Below are 24,069 nucleotides of genomic sequence, written 5' to 3'. Positions count from 1 at the left end.
AGCCCTTCAAAAATCATTTTTGGCCATATTTGTGCATAAAGCCTGCCTGAGAGAGAGCTGTGGGACAATAAACAACTTGTTTCCTCTGCACTCAGAACATTTCCAAACACTTTTGCCTTTCAGTCAGTTCACTGGAGAACATCTCATAAAACCCTCTTCCATTTATAGCCATGATTCGAAGATTTTAGCTCCTTTGGCCACTTCATCTCTAAAGCTTTCAGAGAGCAAGGGCCAGTCACAGGTACCGCACTTCTGGCTCCCATAGGAGCGTGGCATGGAGAAAGCAGCATCCACTCCGCGCCCCTTCCCGTGCACAGGTGCTCTGGCTTTTTAAAACCTGCTCAATAGGAACATATCTGTGTTTCCAAGATTACCTAACCCACTGCGCTGCAATCTGTTGAGACACCTCTCTCAAAGAGCAAACCTTGTATCATTTGTTGCACCTGGGCAGCACCACGCGCACTGCGGGTATGACTCAAGAGAACAGTGCAGCAGCTAAAGAAAGTCCTTTCAAAAGGCTCCAGATTCACCTCCAAGGAGCGGGCACAGAGTTCACCGAGCTTGAATTTGGTGTTAGCTGCCTGATGTCATCATGGTTGCAGCTCACTTCCTTAAAGCCCTGCAAGCCAGAACAGCTGGTAGCCATGGAGGCCATGCAAATAGTGCCCTTGGTGCTCCGGCTGTGGCTTGGGCCATGCTCGGATCCACGCTTACACTAACAAAGTAGCTGGTCTGGAAAAGGCAAAAAGCCTTTTATCTGATAGTTTCCATCTTACCTGCAAAATCATTACAGAGCTTCCCAGGTCACGCAGTGCATCCTGCAAGTGCAGAGGGATCCTTTGCTGCAGTTTAGCCGCCCTTCGCTTTCACCAGGGAAGCAATCAGGCTGCCCCAGGATGAACAAATGTTATAAACAGATTGGGAAGCTGAATGGAAGGAGGAAAACATACCAGGCCAGTTTTCCCAGGTACTTTCAATGAGGAGCCTGATACCTTTGAACCAGTGTGGTACTGAGAACCACCACATTCAAACTCATTTGAGATTTGCACAAGGATTTTCGGTGACACATGGCAACGTTGGGCCTGGGGAAGGGAATGTGACTGGGGGTGGGCTTGGTGGCACGGTCTGATGGTCTATGGTGAGAAAGTCCCACCTGGGATCGGTTTCTTCAGTTTCTTCTCTCCTATCAGCACATAGCCCAGTGATTCCATTATCTAACCAGTGCTGTTAAATGTGGTTAGCCACCAACATACACCTAACAGAGCCAAAGAATTGAAAGCAGCTGACAAAATATGACTTTGGATATTGTCAGCACTATGCAATTAGCACTGACATAGGGGGATGCCTTGCCCAGGAAGAGGGATAATGGCTATTGCACTTACAGCTCAAGGAGCAAGCGCATGCAGGAGTTGGTCCCCACTGACTACTCCTCACTGCAGCCCACTGGCTTCCTGCAGCCAGGGTACATGCTTCAGAGCCCGCAGCTGCAGCACCTTGAAGCCCCAGGGAGCTCTGGGATCAAGTTTTCTCCTCTTTCTGCTGAGGTCTGAGCTCTAGCTGCCAGCAACGGGGGCAAGGAGCAGCTTTGAGGTGCTTCACTGTCACAGAGGCAAGTTCCAGCTTCATCAGGTCCACCCCACCAGCCTTTCTTAACAAACCATGAGCTAACTTTTCATGTCTGGTACAATTTCAAGACAGTAAAAAAAGAATCTACAGATATCTGCACTGGTCTTGATTTTACAAGATCACACATATTAAATAACTAGCACTTTTCGTAGCATTTCCAGATTTGTCTTAGGAGAAGTGAAAAGACCACTCGATGCCTGCTCAGAAACTGGCAACCTCTTCAAAATAGTAACAAATCCAATGGACACAGAAAACAGCTGTGAATTATTTTTCAGAAGAGGCAGAAGCCCTTGATTTCAGCAGGAGGTGAACTGTAAATCCTTCAGCTGGGTTTGGCGAGTCAGTTTGAACCATGATCGCAGTAACTGAGCTCTATGGGCAGGGCACGGTATGCAAAGATTACATCATCGGACTTCATGTTGCGATCACTCAGAATAGGCAATGCCACTTAGAAAATCATAAAAGTGAATGAAAACAGGCAATGCAAAGAGATATACTAAAACTAAGTCCTTTGTGGACCCTGTGCCGTATCATTCCTCCTTCCCTTACAGGTTTTGTTACGAAAGCCACCTCTGATTATTTGTGTGCTATCTTGCAGTCTCTTCCTTCCCTCCCTGCAAGAAGGATTTTTGCGCGGTCTGGTACCATAATACTGAATCACATGCCTGGTTAGGTCACCTACGAGCTCTTTGCTGTGATGCCGTTTTCCCCAGCTCCGAGAGCAGAGCTCCACGTGACTTTATCCTTATTCCCCCCAGCAGGCAATGACATCATCCTTCTAGTGGCCCAGGAATTGCTGCAAGTCTTCTCAGGCTGCAGTGATTCACGTGGAAGCTGCCGGAGGTGGCTTTGGTGGAGCATGGCACCCTTCTGTGACTCACTGCCGCCGTGCTGGATAAACACCCGCGTCACTGCAAGCTGGCAGGGTGCTGGAGAAGGGCTGGTCCCGCACTGCAACTGCAGAGTCCTTCCTCCCTCCGCCCTGCTCCAGCTCCGAAGACTACAGCTCCTTTGGTTGCCATAGCACAGGGCTCCACAATAACATCAATAAAGAAAAATGACCCAGGAGGAGGCCATCTGTTTTATAGCCCGCTCGAGGCATTGCAGCAAAGGTGTTGCGCTCAATGGAGAGAGGTGCTTTGCTTCCGCGGCACAGCAAACAGGAGCGACTGGGGAGTGGTGTGACTCGTGCAGGCTCAAAAAGGAAAAGCTTGGGGAAAAAATGGAAAAGAAATAAGAGTCTCCTCTTTCTGAAAGGAAGTTTTTAAATAGAGAAAATGGTCAACACCGTCAAAAAATGGTCAACTGAGAAGTAGATGGCATCGTTACCATTTAATCTGCAGAATAGCTCCAGGCTCCTCACCAGCCTTGGGTAAGGGAAGGAGGGAAGGAAAACCAGAAGAGGGGACAGTCTCAGAGCTCCCTTTTTAAAGGATGTCAGTAGATGACTCGTTTGATGTTATCACTGTTTGCTTAATTACAGAATGCTCAACACAGCCCCAAGGGGGGAGGAAGAGAAGTTTACTAAAAAGTGCATATTCCTAGCTTAAGGGACAGCAGGACAAGGCCAAAGAGCTGCAGGCCAGCTGCAGAACACAAGGGGTGAGTCAATGGGGTTTATCAGCATCCACATTGTCTCCATCAGGGAGAAAGGAACAGCCAGTAGAACGGGTGTGACCAAAGAGTCCTGGTGATTTCCAGCAGCATTGCTCTGTAATTGGCCAGATAGTAGATGTTAAAAATAAACATTTAAACACAACCGCCATATAGTTCTGAAACAAGTCCCTTTTGTTAGTCACATTTTTAATGGGACAGAGGCTAAACTTGGGTTAGCAAGGGTGGTTTTGGGAAACCACTGCAGCCACCACAGGTTCCAGCCTTCCAGAGCTTCCACTCTGTGTCACAATAAACACTGAACAGGTTTCTGGATCACTCCTGAGGGTACAGATTGTACATCTATGGAGGGACAGGCCAGAGGCCAAGAGCCAGGAACACTGCCCCCAACGCCAGCAGTCACCATGGTCCACTAAGAACAAGGTACCCCCTGTCCCCACCTAGCAGTGGGAGCACATTGGGACACCCTCGCCCATGGTGTATTTATTTCTACACCCCATGCTACCCCTGTAACACTGGCTGGCCCCAGAGCTGCTACGGGTCTTCACAAGGGGAAATCACAGCTCCTTTCCTGCACAGGCTTAATCCAAGAAGCAGAAATCCGATAATAAGAGCTTGCCAGTTTGGCACATAGCATTGTAACAGATCCAGTTACCAGCAATTAGACACTCCACCCCAATTAATTTGCGCTAGAAATACTATGACAGTTTTAAACAGAGAGCTTGATTATCTGTTCAAAGTATTTACCAAAGGTTGGGGTGACTTTGTCATTGAAAATGTTGTATATTAAGGCTGGAAATTTTATTCAGAGATATTTACTGTACTTTAAATGAGACTTATTCAGAGAAGTATTTTCATTAAACAAGAGATTAGGCTTGATCGTACAATGGACCTCTGTGATTAGTCATGGACCCACTTTGCCAATTCATGCTGAATTTTCAAGCTACGCATTCTTGCAAATCTCTGCTTTATAGTCTTTTATAATACTGTTGGTTGCTTCTACAGTTACAAAATGTCTCCTGCCGTATTTCCACATGCCCTTCTCCCACGCGTTGCTTATGCCACATTTCACATTACTTCAGATACTGTCTTTGTACAGGCTGAGGACACTACAGCCGCTGGGACTCCTGGGGCACGGGGCTGCATGCGGTGGCCTCGCTCCTCTGCTTGCTGCACAGGTGAAGAGCAGCCCATGATTTCAGGGATATTTCTCACCCTTAGGAGCTCCTGCTGCTAACTCCCTGCTCCCGGCCGCTCATCCCTGCCTCTGTGCTGGGTCTTCAGCTGGAAACTCATCTGTAGTCTTGCAGAGGTTTTGGTTTGGCTGGTTGTTTTATTTAGTTGTGTGTCCAAGTGGCTGGCAAAAATTGGTTACACCTCTACTGCAAGGTGCACACAGGGAGGGCACTGGTTAAGATTTGGCTTGAGCATTCGTGCTTTCCTTGCTCAGTATGAGGACCTTGAGAGCATGAGCTCTGATCTCCACAGGGACTATCCCCATGGGGGTATGAAATGGTCTCAGATACTGCAGAGGCCACTAAAAGCACCAAAAGGAGCTGCCATGTGGTCCAGCCCACACTCCATCCAGTTGAGTTACAAGTAACAGATTGCATTGAAGCCTTCAGAGCAAGCCAGGCAGCATTTTGCTGCAATGAAAAAATAATATTTGCTAGATTTGTAGGCTTAGCAGTTAGCTGCTGCTTTACACACTCTGTATGAGCAGTTGTATTACTTGGGACGACCACAGTGGTGCTACTGGCAGTGTGGGGGTGCTGGCTTCATTAGTAAAGTCACGTTGCAAGAGAAGACATGCATCAGAAGTATCACATTTATCAGACTTGCTGCTTAGCCGCATCCGCATAAGCAGGCACTCCATCCTGAGGGGCACAAGCCAGTCATCAGGAATACTTACGGTAACTTACTATTCCATCTGGTCCTTAATTCCCTTAAGAAGAGGGTAAACAAACATCCTCCAGGAAGGGCTGAGCTGTTGAGCTTATGAGGGTCATTCCTCAGTGTCCCACAGACCAATGATGGCACCTCCAGCACCATAACCAATCTGGGCTCAGGTGAACAGTGCTGGGCCAGTTCACAGCCTGGCTGATAACATCTCTCACCTCTTTTCTCTCCATCCAAACCGCAGGTGTCCTTTCCCAAACTGCACCCTTTCCCACAAGCCTCTGCAACCTGAAGTGTTCTTTTCCCCTCTGGTTTCTCTTAAGCCACAAACTTCTTCCTTTCTTGCACCAAATAGGTTCCCTCCTGCTTTTGAGGTTTCTCTCAAATTTCTTTCCTGACTCCTGCCTTTACTTGCTTTACTGACTTCACATCACCATCAGCCACCTAAGGCAGACCAGCATTAAAAATTGCAATATATTCCTTGGATTAAGTCTTGAACATTTTTCAAGCCATAGCCTGCAGAGGACCAGCGTTTCCTTAGTGGTTTTCCATCTTCAGCACCCTTATTTCAGTAGCAAAATCACATCTCCCTCTCATAACCACTTTGTGCTGAGAACAACACCCTACAGACCTCAGCAGAGCAACCTAGGTGTGAAGTTAGCCTTTCTTGGAGCAGGAGGCTGGGCTGGGTGACCTCCTTCTCAGCTCAACTAGTCAATGGCTTAGGCTATAACCTCCTGGGAGGAAAGACTGTCTTAAGCAGGATTCAGTTCCTGTTAGAAAGAACACATGTGACCAGTGCATACATACCTTATACTAACACACTATGCACACATTCTAAGCGCTCTCCAGTTTATGCAGTGGCCAGTCACTTCCAGCAGAAAGAAAACTGAGTACATATTCTCCAAGAACCAACTTTGGGCTTCCAAGTGCTATCTCTTGTTGTAAAAAGATCTTCGTCCTTACCCTGTAAGAGGAAACCAAAATCTACTGAAGCCTTAACCCGTACCATGAAAAGCTACGTGCTAAGTTAAGAAACAATAACACAATTATTTTGCTCTGATGCACAGGAATCAGCACTGAACTGACTGCACAAATCTATTTGCTTGTGGTACCATGATGACGGGTGGAGTCAGGAATCACTTCGCCAAACGGCTGTTTAAGCTGTCGTCGACAGTCTTTCATTAGGGCTTTTTAGACACCGCAAAGCTAAATTACTCACACCTTTATTTGAACAGACTTTCCTCACCCACCTCTGCAAAATCACCCCATGCACTCAGCTCTCCAGCTCTTCCCCCTGCCCCTGCAAAGGCTGCTCAGCGTAGGGGGTGAGAGACGCTCACGGAGAAAAGATGCAAAGATGCACTTCTGCTCGGTGATAGCCTCCCCCAGCTACTCGCTCCCAGTGACAAGGCAAAGCTGCGAAGTACAGACACGTAAACCTTAAAAACTGAGTCCATTTTGTTGCTCTCTTCCCACATCTCACTGGAAGCTGGCAGCAAAAAGACTCAGCTTGCAGATTTTGCAGACAGGCTTTTGGGGAAAGACTCGCATTGGCAGAAAGAAGAAAGCAAGGGATGTAGCAAAACGGCTACACTGGAGTCAAGAAACGGACAGAAAGGGGGGTGAAGTGAATGGAAGAGCGCAGAAAACCTGCCATGTGAAAAGGAGATAAAGGAGAAGGATGAGTTATTAGCGGAGGCTGTAATATTTAAGAGGATGACGGAAAATTACAATAGAGGAAATAGGAGTGCGAGGAAGCAATCATGGGACGTAAAGGGGCAAATACAGCTGTAAAAGGGAGGGGAAAATCAAAACCATATTTACACCAATTTTTCATCCTAAAAAAGGAGATTAAAGATTTGCACAGGGAATACGTCTGAATCAGTTTAAAATGCTGCGTGAGAAACACCAGAAACCAAAACACAAAGCTAGCAGCGTGTCCTGTTCTTAGCCCCAGCGCTGAAGTGATTCCAGCAGTTCTCAGTCAAACGCTTTCTTGCAGTGATTCAGAGGAATCCTGATTTCTCCTGGAGAATAAGGTTTAAACCTGGGCGTACCAGAAACAGCAGACACTTGGGGAAGCATGAGGATGCTAATGGCAGAGAGAAAAGTACCCATACGGCTTTTGAAAACTTGTCTCCAGTGGTGCCTATCCATTTGTCACCATCACATTTCCCTATAAGCACACATCCCTATTTCCATAGGCGCATCAGCTACCAGGCTTCAGTAATTCGTTAACACCTCTCGTGCCTGTATCCATCTTACTCTATTCAGTTCCTTCCCAGAAGTTGTGCTAGCCCACCAGAAACATGGAAAACCTTACTCTGTTGAAGAAACTATCAGACATGCACATAGGCAGTTCTTTTGTTTCCCTAAGGCTACAGGACAGGGCCCTGGGGGCTAAGCACCAGAGAAGCAATGTAGCTGTGGAATGTGTTTACACCCATCAGCCCTGCTTTACTGCTCTCTGTTGAAGGCCGCTTTTACTCCTAATGACAATGAAATGGGATGAGTAATGGGAAATAAAATTATTGGAAACAGTAATTCAGAAGTAGTACCAATACTTTCTAGCCAGCCCCTTTTGGGTGTCTGAATGAACATCGCCTGTGCTCAGTTGACAGGATTTATATTTCAAAGTAAAGAGGAAAGAGTCATTTGGATGTGCTCTGGAACTAAACAGAGCTTTTGCTCTTATGCAGTGATCACTGCAACCACTGAAAATACGTGGGGCCTCTGGGCAGCAGGGGGATATTTGAAGCTACCACCTCTATCAGTCAAAGTCCTATCGCTTAAAAAGAAAAGAAGTAGTAGAGTTCACGTATTTCCTCCACTTGACCCAAGAGGAGGCATCAAAGAGTTTTGCCTTTCTTTTTTTCTTCTCTTCTTAATAAATAAGGATGGAATAGGATAAAAAGGAGCTATTGTTCAGACCTGATCAAAAGCAAAGAGACACATCCCTGTTCAAAGGGAGCCTGTCTACAGCCTCTGCTTCAGATGGGGTCAACAGTCTCAGGAACACATGTAACCCTCTCCCCTCTGTGCAGACAAGGCCACCCTTGCTGAGCATTTCCTTGGCCACCACAAACCTCACCCTGAATACCACCACTAAAACCAATGTGCTCAGGTCCTCTTGGTGCTCCCTAATGGTTCAGTGCCAGTAGAAAGGACATCAGCAGCTGGAGGTTAATGAGGCATTTTCTTTCCCTTTTTTTTGCTAATCAGAGCAAGCTACAAGCTGTGACTGCACCCTCAGCCTTCAGCCTGAAAACACACAGAAACCAACCCCCCGGCAAGGAACAACCACTGGCTGGAAAGTTTTCTCCACGTGCAGGTAGCTGACGCTGGTGGTGGTGACCACACGTTGGGGAGAAAATCACGCTCTCCTTCAACAAGACCTTTCACACGTTCTTCGCCTCAGTGCCACTTTCTTCTACAGTTGCAAGGATATTTGTGCAGACACCAGTTTTAACAGCGTATGGGATTTCCAGAATGCATCTTTCAGCCAGGAGACCATGACAGGTTTTTTAATGCTGGCTTACCAGTAATGAATAAGTGATGTATTTCTGGCTATTTGGACAGTGATGTGGCTAAAACAAACTCCTTTGTTTTCAGCAGCTGTCAACAATACCTGTAGGGAGTTGTTCCCAAGGCAGTTATCTCTGGCACTGGCGGCAGTAGGATGTAAACAGCATGGATCAGGTTAATGGAAAACACTGAGCAGCCAAATCTGAAAGGAGCCATGTTTAGCTGGGCTTCTCTTGCAGGGATTACATTCTCATGTGTAGCAGCAGCAGCAGTGATGGCTTTTGGAGGGCAGTCTTCCTTGGGGCCGGTGTGTACTGAGCTGGAGGCAGCAAGCCTGGCTCAGGGTGTGCAATTACAGTCACAGTATATGAGCTCAGGGTCAGCACCCAGCTAATGCACCGCACACCTCCAGCATGGAGCTGGCTCAGGTCTGGTTAGGTCGGAGCCAACGTGTGGCTGTCTGCATCCGTCCACGCAGACATACCCTAAGATTAGAAAGATACAGATGGGTTATTTTGAATGACATAGTCCAGACTTGTACACTGTAGGAGGTGTGATGAGAACTCTTTCTGTCTTTCTTGATAATTTAATGAGCTGTTGTAATGAGGGATACATTGAGCCCCTCATTTGTATGCAGTTCCCACATGAGATGTGAATATTAAATTCCTCTAAGTATGAATCAGCACCTCTTACTCCCACAGTTCTTTCACTTATCTCTCAATCTCCCCAAGCTCCACAGCTCCAGATCCCCTCGTGGTCCCCTGGACACCCCTACTTCACTGCCACCTCCACAGCCACCAAAGGAGAGAGATGGGCCCCATCTGCCCCCAGTGACAGTTAGAAGCATCGGCTCTTAGCAGCACAAAGCTGGAGAAAAGGTCTCTGCTGCTTCCTGCAAACTGACTGCAACTGGGCTAGCCCTGTGGCCTCTTAGTGTTTGGGAAACTTGCATGACATGGGAAATTAAACCTAGAGGGCATCGCTGCCTCTGACAGCTGGTAGTTTAAATAATGAATTGGTAATTATAAACCCTTTTGAAATAAAAATGAAGCTTAAAAAAACATAAACTCCTGAGACACACCTTTTGATGGTGAAGGGCTTTCCCACGTAGATTCCACCAGCAGCCATCACTCAGCACTGGCAGACAGCAGGTGCTTGCCACTCCGTACGGGGAGACACACACTCACCAAACAAGAAAAGTCAGGGGCTAAACAAGTTTGCAAATAGCAGCAATTCCAGTCCAAAAATCATTTCCATAGCAGAGGGGAGGAAGTGCTCCCTGAGGACAAGGAGGCTGGGCTGGCTTTCGCTTTTTTCCTGCTGAATAGATGTTCTTTTGTACACAGTAAAGAAGGAAAACTAATGGGAGAATTGGGTGAAAATGAGAAATTCAGAATTGCAGTGTAAAAGTCACCACCTGCTCCTGCAAAACAGGCTATTCTTTATTTCCAAAGTCCTGGGAGTTGTAAACCCGGATTTCTCAATCAAGTGTGCTAAGCTAAAAGGCATGAAGATAGCGACAGATCCAGACTTGTTAGTGCCATGAACATTTGTCTTGGCCACAACATACAATGTGTACACAGCATGCTGCATCTACCAATCTAATGCCCTCCATGTTATACCCAAACCTGTGCAGAAAGTCCTGCTCAGAAATGTTCAGAAACTGAAGTTAAACTGCATGTCTTAGTATAAAACCAAACTTCAAACCTAGCATTTGAAGCACCAGGATTCCTGCTGTAAAGTCCTTCCTTTTGGGACTTTACCACAGTGACCTACACCCAGACTCCAGTTGTGTGAGATCTCCAGGACTAAAGCCAAGAGCATAACAGGAAAGAGAAAATACAAACCTCATACCCAGTAAATGGGAACTTTATTAAACTACCGAGTTACTCCGAAATGTATAAATGCTCCATTAAATACATTCAGTTCTCTTTTACACAGATTTATAGAAATTTATTTACATGTTCCAAACACATTTAAATTATTTTTCAAGCTTGCTACCAATAAATTTTTTTGTTGGTTTTCTTCTTTAAAAAAAAAAAAGGGGGGGGGGGAAGTCAATCATCTGCTCTTGCAGATGTGCATACATACACACAGATACAAATAAGGGAGATGCTTTTGTATCTAAGCCACAGGGGAGGCAGTATCCAAAAATCTTACCGGGTTTCAAGCAAAGATTCGCCCTTGCCGAAAAGTGGGCTATGTAAGTTTTCCTTGTGGGACAGACTCAAAGAAGAGGCCCTTTGCAATACTTGACAGGGTTTGGGTATGATGTCTGCATCCAAATTTGCTGGTATGTGGGAAAAGCTAAAAGCCCCTTACCAGATTCAAAACGCAAAGTTAGCTGGGCCTGATACTAGTCCATGAGAAACATGTGAGCAAGTAAATGGCTCATTCTCACTGAGTTACGCTCTCCTGGCACCGAAGGATAAAGCAGACAAACAGATCAACCATTAGTAAGTCAATGCCAATTGTCCGAAGAGATTTTCCTTTTATTTTCTATTTGATTCTTAAATGAGGCTTCATTCATAAGTGAATAAAAAAGCAACTCTTTAAGTAGGATGCTTGGGAGAACAGCAATCAGTTTCCCCGCCTACATATATTTCTCTTGGGAAGATGCACGGCATGCTGAACAAGTTTTCCCTCATTCTCTGTACCTTAGTCTGACTGGAGTTAAAATTTGTATCTGCAGGAAAAAAGAGGTGCTTTTATTTTGTAAAAAGCTTATCAAATACTAGCTTAATTCATCCCTTAGAGTCTTTAAAACATTAAAAACCACATTTGAAGCAACCAAGGAAGTCTACAAAAACATAGTCATGCATAAGCTCTGTGTTTCATGCTAAATATTCATGTTGACAGGGAGAGGGAGAGGAGGACGAGGAGGCAGGGAAACTCATGGCTCAATCAGAGCCATTGCAACATTCAAGTAATTTGGTAGTAGATAAACCAGTGGAAACATGGAATGGTAAGAAAGTGCTCAGCACTACATCGCAGCCTTCCAGAGTTGAACTGCAAACATCCTTGATATGTATCATAAATATATGGCACTTCTGTATGACCAAAAGCTGGCGAGTTTGCTTGTGACCGAAACAGGTCAGGAGTAGTCATCATCCCAATGGTTACTGATGGCCCTGCAACAGGCACAGCTTCCAGCCGTGCTACTCGATGCAGCACCAGCCATATCTACTTGTGCATGCAAGACAATGCTGCCACATTCTTGGAGAATAAGCCTCCTGTCCAGCAGAAAGCCTTCTCCAGACACACATACATTCATACAACATGCTATAAATTCTTCAGTGAGGTTAAGGACAGCCACAAACAGCACATGTTCTGTTTTACTATTTTTTGGCCAGCAGTTCTCAGTCTGTCCAATTGCCAGCAATGGACTTCGCAACAGGCAAAAAGAGTTCCTGAATCCAAGGAACTGAAAAGCAAAGGAAAGCACAATCACCTAAGTTTGTTTTCAGTACTGTTCCACAGGATTCACTTTGACATCGAAGAAGGAACCAACCTGCACACAGGCTCGAGTCCTAGAAAGAATCTTATGTACACAAAAACTGGCCTTTATCCATGTTTCCTGTCACATAGCATTTCATCTTGTAGCTTAACTTCTTAAAAATTTTGGCTTTTGGTGACCTTCTGTATGACAAATATGCGCAGATTTGCTGGTACGCTTGCGTTCCATCACAGTAGCTTCAAATACATTCAAATTCATAAAAAAGGATTTAGACCAGAACACAACTATTTGCCCTTTTCCAATGGTATGCTGAATTTCAGTGAGCACATGATGATGCTTAGCAACAGTGTTACTGTATCAAGGAATTTCACCATACAGACATCCAGTGCGTGAACCAGTGTTTACATTCCAAGAGTCAAAAAAACCCCTCTCCCTTATTTCAGTAATGGCTTCAATATTTTACCAATTGCAGTTCGGTTTGCATCTTTCAGTTTAAGAGAGGCCTTCTCCCCTGCTCCTTGCTCCTTTGGTGCAGGCTCTACTTTAGTGCTGATGGCTTCTCCCTGCAGGATGCTTCTTCCAACCACTCTGGCACTATTTGCCCTCTTTAAGGTACTCACGCTGTTCTCCTTTGGACTTGGATCATCAGAGGTCACTGCTGGCTTCGCTTTAGGCAGCCTCTGGGACACAGACCTTGTGATGGTTGGAGGTCTGGATGAGGTGGATAGATCCACTTTTGCACGCTTTGAAGAAGAAGCCACCGTATTCCTTGCAAAGTTTGGGACAGCAGATGGTGTTTTGGGAACACTGACTGTGGCAACCTTGGTGTCATCTGTAGGGGTTTGGGGTTTTACACTGGAGCGACACATCTTCATTTCATCTGTCTTTGATTTGACAGTACTCCTAACAGGTTTAGAGCTTGGCTTCTTAAGAGAGACTCTGTCCCTCTCAAAATGGGCACTGCTCGAGGTGAAGGTGCCTCTTTGCAATCTTGGCTCTTCTACTGACATGCTGTGCCTGTAAGGACTTCTTGGCAGTGTGTCTGTTGTGCCTCGGACAGAGCTGCGGTGTGAGAGCCGGCTTTCCACTGTGCTAGTTTCACGAGGTGCTGGCTTGGCTTCTGGCTTTTTCACACTGCTCAGTGCCCTGTTTGACCGAGAAATGGGCACCACTTTCCTCATACTTTCATTCTCAGAGGCATTCAAAGTTCTTACAGGCCTGGAAGGAGCTGTGTGGCTAGAGCGAGTGCCACTGGACTTTGAGGAGCTTGGAGATCTATCTTTCAGAGAGTTTCTCTTTGGTCCTGCTGAGTCTCTGTTTTTTATGGGCTTTTCTTTAGGAACGGCATGCTTGCTATTGGCATCATCCTTATCATTTGCCAAAGTGTGAAGATCCTTGGCAGAAGCAGAATTCAGGTTTGAGAAGAATGTTCTAGCCCTGTATTGAGCATTACTCCCAGAGGAGCATGCTTTGCCAGCCCCACTTCTCATTTCATTGCCTGCAGATTTAAAGTCATTTCCCTCTTCAGAGTCCAGTGTCAAAGAACAATCAGTTGTTGTGTCTGACACATAGAACATTGGCCCATCTTCCCTACTTCCTGAAACGCTTGTATCCATAGATACGGGGCTGCTACTGCTGGGCTCTGAAGCTTCACTCTTGCAACCCACTGCTTTGGCTTTATGGTCATGGGCCTCTCTGGAACTTCTGCAAGCTGGAGGCAGGTCATCATCAGCAGTGCTAAGGGAATGAAAGCTTAGATCATCTAGAGTCTCCAGGTCTGTTCCACCAGCATCCTCCAAATAGATTAAAGGTGTTTCCTCCGCAGGCTTCGCTCCTTGAATATCAAACTTATGTAATCCTTTAACAAGTTCACGCTCCTCAATTGCAAGGGCCAGAGCATTTATATCTGTGGACTCCTCACAGGACACATTGGCAGTGTGCATACTGTAGTCGGTGCTTCTTTGTGAGTAACGGGTACCAGGACCAGTTGAGCTGCTGAAGTGACTGGGCTGAGCTGGAGGCACCTGCAGTAGGCCACCACTTTTCACTTTGATTTCAGACTGTTGGTCTAAATGCAAAGTGTTTAAGTTGAGATCTCTTGCTTCTTTGGATTCAGTCCAGGCTACATTTGGTCTTGCTTGTCGGGTATTTGCACGAGGAAGGCTGTTAAACTTGTTTGGATCCTCATCTTTTGAGATTTCCAGGAAACTCTGCAACTCCCTGTCTGCAGTAATCCCCAAAGAAAGTCGAGAGCGTCTAGAATTGGGGTTTCTGTACGAAGGGCTTTGCGATCTCTGCTGCAAGAAGGGAAGAAATTCTTCAAGTCCTTTTTTGGCCAACATCTCCACATCATTTTCACTGCTGCTCCGCCCAAAGCTCCCAAGCTCTCCAGCTGCCCAGGATCGACGCTTCTCTTCCAGCTCCTTTCGCCTTTGCAGATTATGAAGTTCCTGGATCTCTCGTTCCCTATTTTCCTGATGGGGAAAAGCATAAACACATCTCAGAGGAAGTGTCCTACGCATGAGAACAAGTCACACTCCTTTATCTTCCTTTTTATTTCTTCCCATCAATGTTAGCTCTTAATGCTATCGCACTGCCCCAACCCCTAACACATACAGAGACGAAACCACAGTGGCACCCACAGCCCTCTGCCTACAGTCATTAACTGTATGGTGAGCAGTTCCCTGTGTAACTAACGCTGGCAACACATCAGCCTGGTGAGCATCAGAAAAAAATGTGCAAGTGCCTGCAGAGACCAAGAACGTGACCTATCAAACCCAAGCAGATGTCAAGTCCAGACAGAGTTCCTGCTATAAAATGGAGAGTTTCAAGCCCCCAACAAGTTTGAAGTTCGCAGTTTTATCAGGTGAGTAAAGCTCTACCTAATCATTACATTCATATTTTAAGACAAACTTGTCTGACGAGCACACAGCCAATGTGTTCCTTCCACCCTCCCTTATTACAATTGCAATTGTTCCTCAGCAAGAGCAGTGTCTACAGGGCGCTAATGATCTCTGACTCAAACGCTATGGGTTGGAAATGTTGTGAGAAGACATTACTTAATTGCATATGAAAGCAAACAGAAGTTTACACAATGCCTTACAATCATTACTTAGACTGCAAGTGAACCCCTCAAGGACCATTAATCAATACTTCATTCCAGTTTTGGATCTCGTATTCACTGTTGGCTTCAAAAACTGGCAACTATTGCGTAGAAGTTGCCCAGGGCAAGCTGGAGATTTTGGCAGCCAGGCTAAGGAGTTTTGGTTCAGGATGCCATAGGAAGAGGTAGTTTGTGTTTGAAAGACAACACAGTAACACCTGTTTACTAAAATCATTAACAGTAGATTACTGCAAATATCAACCTTTTAACTGTCACCTCTAGGCTTCAGATTTAATCTAGCTGAACCTTTGGTTGAACTTTCCAGGTTCTTGTCTGAAATGGAGAGCCTGGTTTTCTAAAGCTAGTATAGCTGTAGCAAAAGAAAGAGGAGGGAGGCCAGTCTTGACAGAGGATTCAAAAATCACAGTATTTTCCAGCATGTTGTTTAATCCGTTCAGAGCAATGACACACTGTTTAAAAAACCCCACACCTTTATTTGTCCGAAGCACTGTCTAGCTTGATCTTCCCATTGTTGTGACAACAGAAGAATGCACAACTAGGAAAAGTTGCCTGAAAGCTTTCAGTAAACAAAAGCCTAATGCTGAAGCTCTTCTTGATGAAAGGGTTAATCTATACCTCTTAAAGTGGATTTGAGACTACACTGGTCTCTGAAAGACAACATGTATTAAGAGACCCAAGAAATCTGAACACCTAAGAAAGGATAAAGACAAAAGCTTGCAGGAAAAACGGCAGGGAGCTTGCTTTACAGGTATGGAATTACAGAATGAATTCTTGCCAAATGCTAAAGCTCAATTTTAAATATCCCATTGTGAAGAGAAATAGTTGTAGATATTACTCTTATATCCCGTATTAGACACAGAACATTTAAACCTCACCCAAAATATGTTTTGGGAGATTTTAGTCAAATAAAAAAAAAAAAAAAATCTATTTTAAGTATACAAAGACATGTTTAAGCATTTGAAATACATGCTCATGGCCATCGTGTTATAAGCCATCATTTGACTGCTGGCTGTGCAGTCCACACATCCCAGTCATTTGTCGCAACTGCAATCTTTAGTCTGAATTGTTCTGTTAATATGGAGGGACAGAATTTAACCCCACTAAATACACAGTAAGCAAAACCTCTCAATATTTGCAAATAAGAGACTAATTTGTCATTTTTAGTGTAACTACTTACTACAGGGAGAGGAAGAAAAATTCCCATTGGACCTTAAAGTAGTATCTATCCAACAGTAATGTGTGACTATGAATTAAATCCCCAGTCCCAAATAACTGAACATATATGCACGAAGTCATCTCTAATGACTGCAATAGTTACCACTATTTGGTTTTACATGTTTGTATAATGTTCACACAGATGCGTAACTATGTGCTGTCTTGGGTGGTAGAGGTTAGGCAAGCTAAAGGTTACCTGAACAGCCTGTCAGCTTGCTATAAATCAGGATTGTTCTCTCTTTTCTGAACTAAAGCTCTTATACAAAGTGCTGTCAAATGCAGATTGCGTAAGGAAGAAAAATAAAGACGTGTGGATCCATCCAATTCATGCTATTTATAAAGGCCTAAAAAATATCTGTCACAATAGGCAGATTTTGCTGAGCCAAAACTGTTGCCAATGCCAATACTGCTCCTTCATCTTAATATATTTTGCAATATCTGGGTCCAATTCAGGGTACTTTGCAAATGAATGGTGACATTGGGGGTGAGGTATCTTGCTTCTGTATACCTGTTTAATTTCTTGAGTTTTCACCCACAATAAGCATTTGAAAGAACAAAGTAGAATACACAGTCCTGACTTTATTTGGCCAAGTGTATCTAGTCATGTAAGGGAGGGCAGGGGAGAGCTTGAGCTAGTGCTGATTCAGGCTGGTATGCCCATGTAATGGGGTGCCACATCTTAAGGTCTTCCCAGTGATCTAACACTACAAGTCCAAGCACTGAACAGCGAGCACTAGTCAGGAAGCCTGTGCAATCTGTCTCACTGCTCAGCTAAGTAATCACCAGCCTCCTCACCAGAAGAGGAGGAAGGAGCCCAGTTACAAGCCAGCCAACAGACTACCCTGAAGTATCAACTCAGTGGTCTAGTTGCCTGCAGCAGAAGAAGCAGAGCAGTGGGGCTGCACAGACTGCTGGGCACTATGACCATTTCCCACATGGTTTATGGCAAGAAATGCCTACAAGAGGACAGTTTGCTGTAGCCATTTGAGCAAATACATCAAATATCACAAGATAGAAAATGTCCCTTTAAGCAGAAAAACAACTTAATTCATGCGAGCAATGTGTGAGAATCTCATTCAGTGCTCTCACCTTAACAGCCTTGTTGAATCTTATGCAGAAATCCCTGAATATCTGGAAACATTCATCCAACTTCATAGTTTCTTTGTCTTCACAGAAAAAGTCAATAAGAGCATTTCCCTCCTTTTGTAATTCTTGTTTCTGGTGTTCAAGCTCCTTTAGATGTCTTACAGCAAACTGTAGCAAAAAAAAACCCAACAAAACAACATACATGACATGAACCAGACAGAAAAATTGAAGTCACAACAGGCCACGTATATATTAGGAACTTATAAAATTCATGTTCCAACATAGGATCTGTTACAGAGCCCAAGAAATTAACACTTTGAAGGATAACTCCCACTAACAAAAGAAAATGTGTCATTTCAGGGCAGTCAGATGGAAATACATGTATTTTAAGACATCCAAAAAATGACCCATAAGGTAGCACTCTGAATCGTAAGTGTAGAGCTATACAGTCATGGTTAGAGTGGATCAGTGGAGAAAGATTCAGGAGGAAGAGAATAAGGCTGTGGTTATAGACGTTGAGCAGCAGAACTGCTTAAAGCACTTTGAGCAGCTGCCCCTCTGTCTCCCCTAGCTGCACCACCAGCCATTCACTCCCGCACAATCCCAGAGGTGAGACCACCTGTGGCTCAAAGTAACCCAGGGAGAAAAGTTAATCTGTTCTCTGACAATGTCTAACTCATGATCACCTAAATACTTCTGTCACTGCAGCACCAGGGTGGGAATATGCAGCTGGAGGCACTGGTGACCATTTAAGCCAACCCCACTTAAGTTACTTGGCAAATGATGGCAGGAGGATAGGAACAAATCTTGTTAGTCTTAAAAAGAAATGCCCAATAAAAAGATGGATTGAAGATAAACTGGACAATTGATAGAAGCATCCATAGAAAATTAGTTCCTCCCACTTATTTCAGTAATGTATTCACAAGGTTGAGATAATGAAAGCTGACTTTTAAATCAGCTTGGTTATCACCTGTAATTTAGAAGCAAAAACCGGAAGTGTTTATGTAAGGTATGCATTTGTAAAATGGTTTTTTCCCCAACGCTTCTTTTGGAATGCGGCCTGAACAAGGTTGTAGTGTTACATAAACCCAGCTATCGAATTAAAAAAAATCCCAAACATGTTAGAGCATAACATTAAAGAGTCTGGGTGCAATGGATGAAAGCCAACAATCTGGAGTGCGTGAGGACAGGTATTTCAATCTTAACCTGCCCCTTTCTTCATCAGCTTCTCATCTCCTGAAAAACTGCAGGGGCTATTAACTACATTTGCAAGTTGAAAATCAGGGCGGGTTAAATTCCAGATCAACACCTGCTTTCTTACTGTTAATAATCATCTACAGTGTGAAACAGAAAAATCATTTAACTGAACTATAATATGTATTTCTTCAGGCATCGCCACATACTCAGAAAATACCAAGAACTCTGCTTCAAAGTTAAGTGCTATACACATTCATGTCTATAAAGCGACTGCAGTACTAAAAAGGAAAATGAGAACCCACCCAGAACTAATGATATGGCTCAGAATACTACACTCTGTGCTAAGGGTAAGTAAGTAGAGAAAACAGCCCCTTAACCTTCCACAGCTTCTAATGATACTTTTTCAGTCACGCAGCATCAGGATTCTTACGCATAGCACAGCCTCAGCTAAAACTGGCATGCTCCAGTATAACGTAACAGGCAGACATTATGTTTTGGGCAGCTGTGAAGTACACAACCAGTGACCAATCCGAAGTGTCTTCTATTTTAACCACTGATGTTCATCAGTCATTTCATAGGCATTAAACACACTTGCCTAATGAGCCTTGGGCAATGTACACTCAATATCCCTCCCTGTAAAAACATAGTCCTTCCAACACTTACTTGACAAACAGCATGTAGCTGGAACACCTTTGTACAACTGATAGGGCAGACATATTAAAACAAAGCTTCTGTTTATTACTGTGCCCACATGTTTATTAACATGTCCACACAAATTACATTCAGCTGAGGAATACTCCTGTATTCAGGCAACAATATAACACATTAACACAGATATCCCACAAACCTGGAGAAAGCTTTCCATCTGGTGAAAGAGTTTTGGGTCTCGCCGAATGCTGTCTTTAACAGATCTTGCCTTGAAAGACAGGGTGTGCAGCTCTGCTTCTATATTATCAATGGATAACCTAAAAATAGCACATACAGAGAATGTTTATAGAAGGGGAAGGAGCTGCCTACAGGTTATCCACAATATGCTTCAAAAAATGGATGTTTAACATGAGATGCAACCTGACTATCAAACAAGACCTGCTTGTTCAGGAAATCTTTCCAGAGTAGACACTGAGAGTTAAGAGAGAGATAAGCAGATTTCTTCTTATTTGCAACCTGAAAAGATTCCCATGGGGTGTGGTTTCATCATTAAGTCCAGCCAGTCCTACCCTTTTACCATGAGAAAGGGGAATGCCACCCTGTCTCTGACCAGGTGTTCCTTTTCTCTCCCTGGTGCTTCTGTTAGCACTCATTTCTAGATAGCCAGCCATAACTGTATACTGAAAATTAACCTAGGAAAGGGAAAAACCAATTTGCTCCCAGGTGGATCATTTGCTTGGTCCAGCTGATTACATGACCGTTCAAGTGCAGGAGCTGGCATAAAAAGGGGGTCACAAGGGATTGCCAGCCAGGACGACCCATTTTGGCAGCAGCGTTTGGCATCATGAAATTGCATGTTATGTTCTTCTAAGCAGCCTACACAGTCTCAACCCAGCAGCTATAACGCTCATCTTTGTACCGCATACCAGCAGCAGAGCTGCTCCTGTGGAGAGTTAACTTGGAAATCGAAGACCACAGGAAAGAGCTCTGATCTAACGTAATCTAAGCTTTATCCTGCGAGAGCCACATGCGATACAACAGGAGCTCCCACCCAAATCTTTCATTCTGAGGGTTAAAATCTTCTAAATCTATAGCACTTCCTTCACAAGGGAAATGAGCTTTGCCTAGGAGTTGAAGAACTACAGCTTCCAAAGTGATAAAAACTAAAAACATGCTCCTAACTAAGGTCATTTTACCAGCAGCATGACTTAAAACAGTAAAGCTGAATAATAAGTGGCAGACTAACAAAGCAGAGGATGGTGACAGCATGCATAAGTTGGTCAGTGCACACACATGAATATAATGTGTGCCGTTTACTTCTCTGCTTACTTCATCTGCAAAGGTTAGTTCCCTGTTCAGGACAGATCAAGGGTGTTTTTGCAAATAAGCAGTAGAAGATACAGGCTATGTTTTTCTGCTTGTGAAGGAGAAAGAGGATGGCCTACAAGTAAAGAAGGCAAGACAATAAGAAAATAAAGCACATAATGGTGGTTGTTTTAACATGATCTAATTGGAAGGATTTATGAGCAACTTGTATATGACAGTTGTCTCTAATAAAGATCTTCCTCATGCCCAATGGTGAGACAAGCATTTAATTTTGTTTCATTTTCCTGTACAGAGTGCATTCCCTGAACAGATTTCAGCATGATTTACAACAGAAGTTGTTCAGCATTAACGAATGTGATCAAAGAACAAAGTGGCTAGCAAAAATATGGCCAGGTTTGGGATTCTGCCTGTTCCCCTGCTGTTTGCCAGGGGGCTTGCATGCTGAGGGAAGCCACATTCCCCAGCAGGCCACAAGGCAGACTGCCAGAAAGGTGTGTGGGTTGGATGGCAGAGAGCCACACAGGTGGTCCCTCAAAAGTCTTCTGATTAACTCCATGACCACTCCTTCCCTCAGAAGATTTCAGTCTCCTCTGCAGACATTACTTAGTCCTGCATCAGATCTAAGAGATGCATTTAACAGCTGGGAGAAGAATCTAAGTAGATTCCCCAAAGCTCAAGAGTTAAGGAAGTAGCAAAAATGGGAATGGAACTTCAGCACTGCTAGGTTCCAGTTCAAACAGAAGCAGGAGCAGTAGCTGTACCTCGTACCAGATCTGGGAAAGTATTGTAGCCTGCTCAGAGACACATGAAAATTGGTATAAGGAAAAACAGTAACATGCTTTTATTTCAATCCCTTCAAAAGAACACACATGTACATGTATTTGACAGAGACAAAACTACCAATAAACCATGGAGATCATGTCATAAAATCCCTCATACCTGAAGGCACATTGCAGGCATACTTCTGCTAGCAAATGGAAATGAAGCCCTCAAAGCTATAGTAAACATCTGTAAAGATCTCAGGTTTTGTGCCAAGATTATTTCTCTGAATAAGCCTCACTGCTTCACAAAGAAGAACACAAATAAGTCAGTTTTACCACAAGTTCTCAGTTTTCTTTTGAACTTACCTGGCGGCATCATGAACATCCCTAATTTTTTCTGAGAAGCTGAGAAGAGCAGCATCTTTCTTTTGGGCTTCCTGAAACAAACAGAACAAAACCAAAACACACACAATCCATTAACATTCCACCACAATGCCGAAGTCCCTAAGCCCAGCAATTCTAAAGCCTCTGGAAGAGCACTTAAAGGTTTCTCTCCTGCACTGTTTTTCTTCCCATCCAACCCTAACACAATTGAGCAGAGGACATCACTTAACAAGAGGGAAGGATCAGAACTGGAAACTTTTAAACAACAGCTTCCACTTCCACTGTACAATAATAGCTGCTTCTGCCAGTGAATACAAGTCATGTACTAAGAGGGAAAGAACAATTTAGTGATGTCCATTGTTTCAGCCAATACTATGTTTCCTGCACAAACATCAATTAAAACCCTATTGTGAGCTGACTGGAAATCTGTTAAGCCAGTTTGTACACAGATAACCAAGTCACAGATAGAGGCATTTAAATTCTCTCCCTTCTGAAATCCCCTTGTTTAAGTTTTCCTTCAGAATGATGAAATTCTGAAAGTTTGAAAGGAAGGAAAAATACCTTGAAACTTGACTGCAGCAGCTTTATAAAGAAAAGGTCAGTCACCAAGAGAGAGGAAAAACACCCCTCTACCAGTAATGCTGCTCAAAAGACCCAAAAGGATGCCTGAATGAGTATTTACCAAAATAAGCCACTTCCATGGTTTAAGAATTCAGGACAATAAAAACTACAGTGAGGAAGTCAGATGAAGGCAAGTTTTTACGTGATATAAAAAACCTTAAGTTTTCTATGTGCTCCTGGGTAAGATGACCAGACATAGGTGAACTCCCGAATTTCATGGCAGAAGAAAGGTGAAGATTCGGATCAAAGCTGTAAAACAGGTGCTTTTTCTGAGGTACACAGCCCCTTCTATTGTCTATCACCTATGGCCCTACAATTGTAGCAGATGCTTATCCCGACAAAATAGATTTTCTATACCAGAGCAACAAAATGGAGCAGACTCATCCCAGGTTTGTTTGCTTTTGTGTCCGCCAGCTTGAGCAGTGACGAGAGTTTAAATCCAACAGCGTTGCCAGCATAACCTCCCTAAAAAGAAAAGAGCAAACGGCTGAGGTGTGACATCTATGGACCGCAGTACTAATAAGGAAGTTTGGTCAACCAGCTAAGTCCATTCTGGATGTCACTTACCGCATTCATAATATTCCCAGCCTGAAGGACCAAGTGCAATATGGAATGCAGTTCCTCACAAGTCATTAACTCTGTAAAGGAACAAGAACGTTACTGTCTAACAATTGTTTGTTTAGAAATATACACAGTCAGCTACCAAACTCCCCTTCACCTTAAGCGCTTAAAGGTGAAAACTTTCATTTTAACAGGAAACTACAACAAATGGAAAAGGTTATGGGGGAAAAAATGGTACTATAAAATTCAAGTTCACAGGCACAGCTGATAAACCTCAAGTACAGGTTCAGACTTTAGCTTAGCAAGTGTAATATTTCCAAGGCAACCCCCTAACAGTAGCAGACAACCGCTAATAAACATTTTGGGCCTAATGCTGCAATGTGCAACGTGCCTTATGCAAGTGGTTGAGTATCCTCACCACCTACTAATTGCAGTATGAGGCAAGTGTTCTGCACCCTGCAGGATCCATTTGCCATCTGCTGGGACTGGGCTTTTGAGCAATTATTCTCTTTTTGGGAGACTTAGCCATCAGGCCTGAAAAGATAACAGGCAATGTTTAAATTCTCCTTGCTTATGCCACTCCAACTATGAATCATACTTTTATTTCTGGATGCTCACCAACTCAGAGCAGCATTTATTTCACCTCAGTCGTGTCACAGATGATTTAGCACAGTTGCATGCAGTGCGATGCTAACAGTCTAATGGAACAAAACTACCTTTGAAAGCTTTTCCATCACAGAAGCCTGTTTTGTACACATTGCCATTTTTTTTCCAAAATGCACAGTAGTGCTCTATCTGAATTCATACACCTTTTCACCCAGCCACATATGAACACAAACCAATAAATATGCTTAGAAGTCACCAGATGGATTGCCTTAGGAATAAGATACGGAAATGCAGAACTGTAAAGGGTTAACGAATCAGCATTACACAAGTGGCACAGCAAACCAAGTAATTCCGAATTTGCAAGTGCTCATAGAGCAAGAAAAATAACATGAGCTGGTTTTAAAGTAAGGTACTAG

The 24,069-nt window shown here is 44.0% G+C and overlaps 1 protein-coding gene across 3 annotated transcripts in view; it reads right to left on the bottom strand.

The window, feature by feature from the left end:
- Positions 1-10,531: 10,531 nt before the first annotated feature.
- The window catches only part of FHDC1 (FH2 domain containing 1), a 36,605-nt gene continuing 23,067 nt past the window's right edge, over positions 10,532-24,069 (bottom strand). For all 3 annotated transcript variants that reach the window (XM_065692888.1, XM_065692896.1, XM_065692905.1), the window contains exons 7-12: positions 23,054-23,124; positions 22,844-22,951; positions 21,848-21,918; positions 19,594-19,711; positions 17,553-17,717; positions 10,532-14,598 (exon numbers count right to left, since the gene is read on the bottom strand). In XM_065692888.1, coding sequence (XP_065548960.1) covers positions 12,559-14,598; positions 17,553-17,717; positions 19,594-19,711; positions 21,848-21,918; positions 22,844-22,951; positions 23,054-23,124 — 2,573 coding nt within the window. In that variant the 3' untranslated portion in view covers positions 10,532-12,558. The remainder of the gene's footprint in view (positions 14,599-17,552; positions 17,718-19,593; positions 19,712-21,847; positions 21,919-22,843; positions 22,952-23,053; positions 23,125-24,069) is intronic.

Source organism: Lathamus discolor, chromosome 1 (genome assembly GCF_037157495.1).
Source record: "Lathamus discolor isolate bLatDis1 chromosome 1, bLatDis1.hap1, whole genome shotgun sequence".
Lineage (NCBI taxonomy): Eukaryota > Metazoa > Chordata > Aves > Psittaciformes > Psittacidae > Lathamus > Lathamus discolor.
This window is presented reverse-complemented; position numbering and strand designations above follow the sequence as displayed.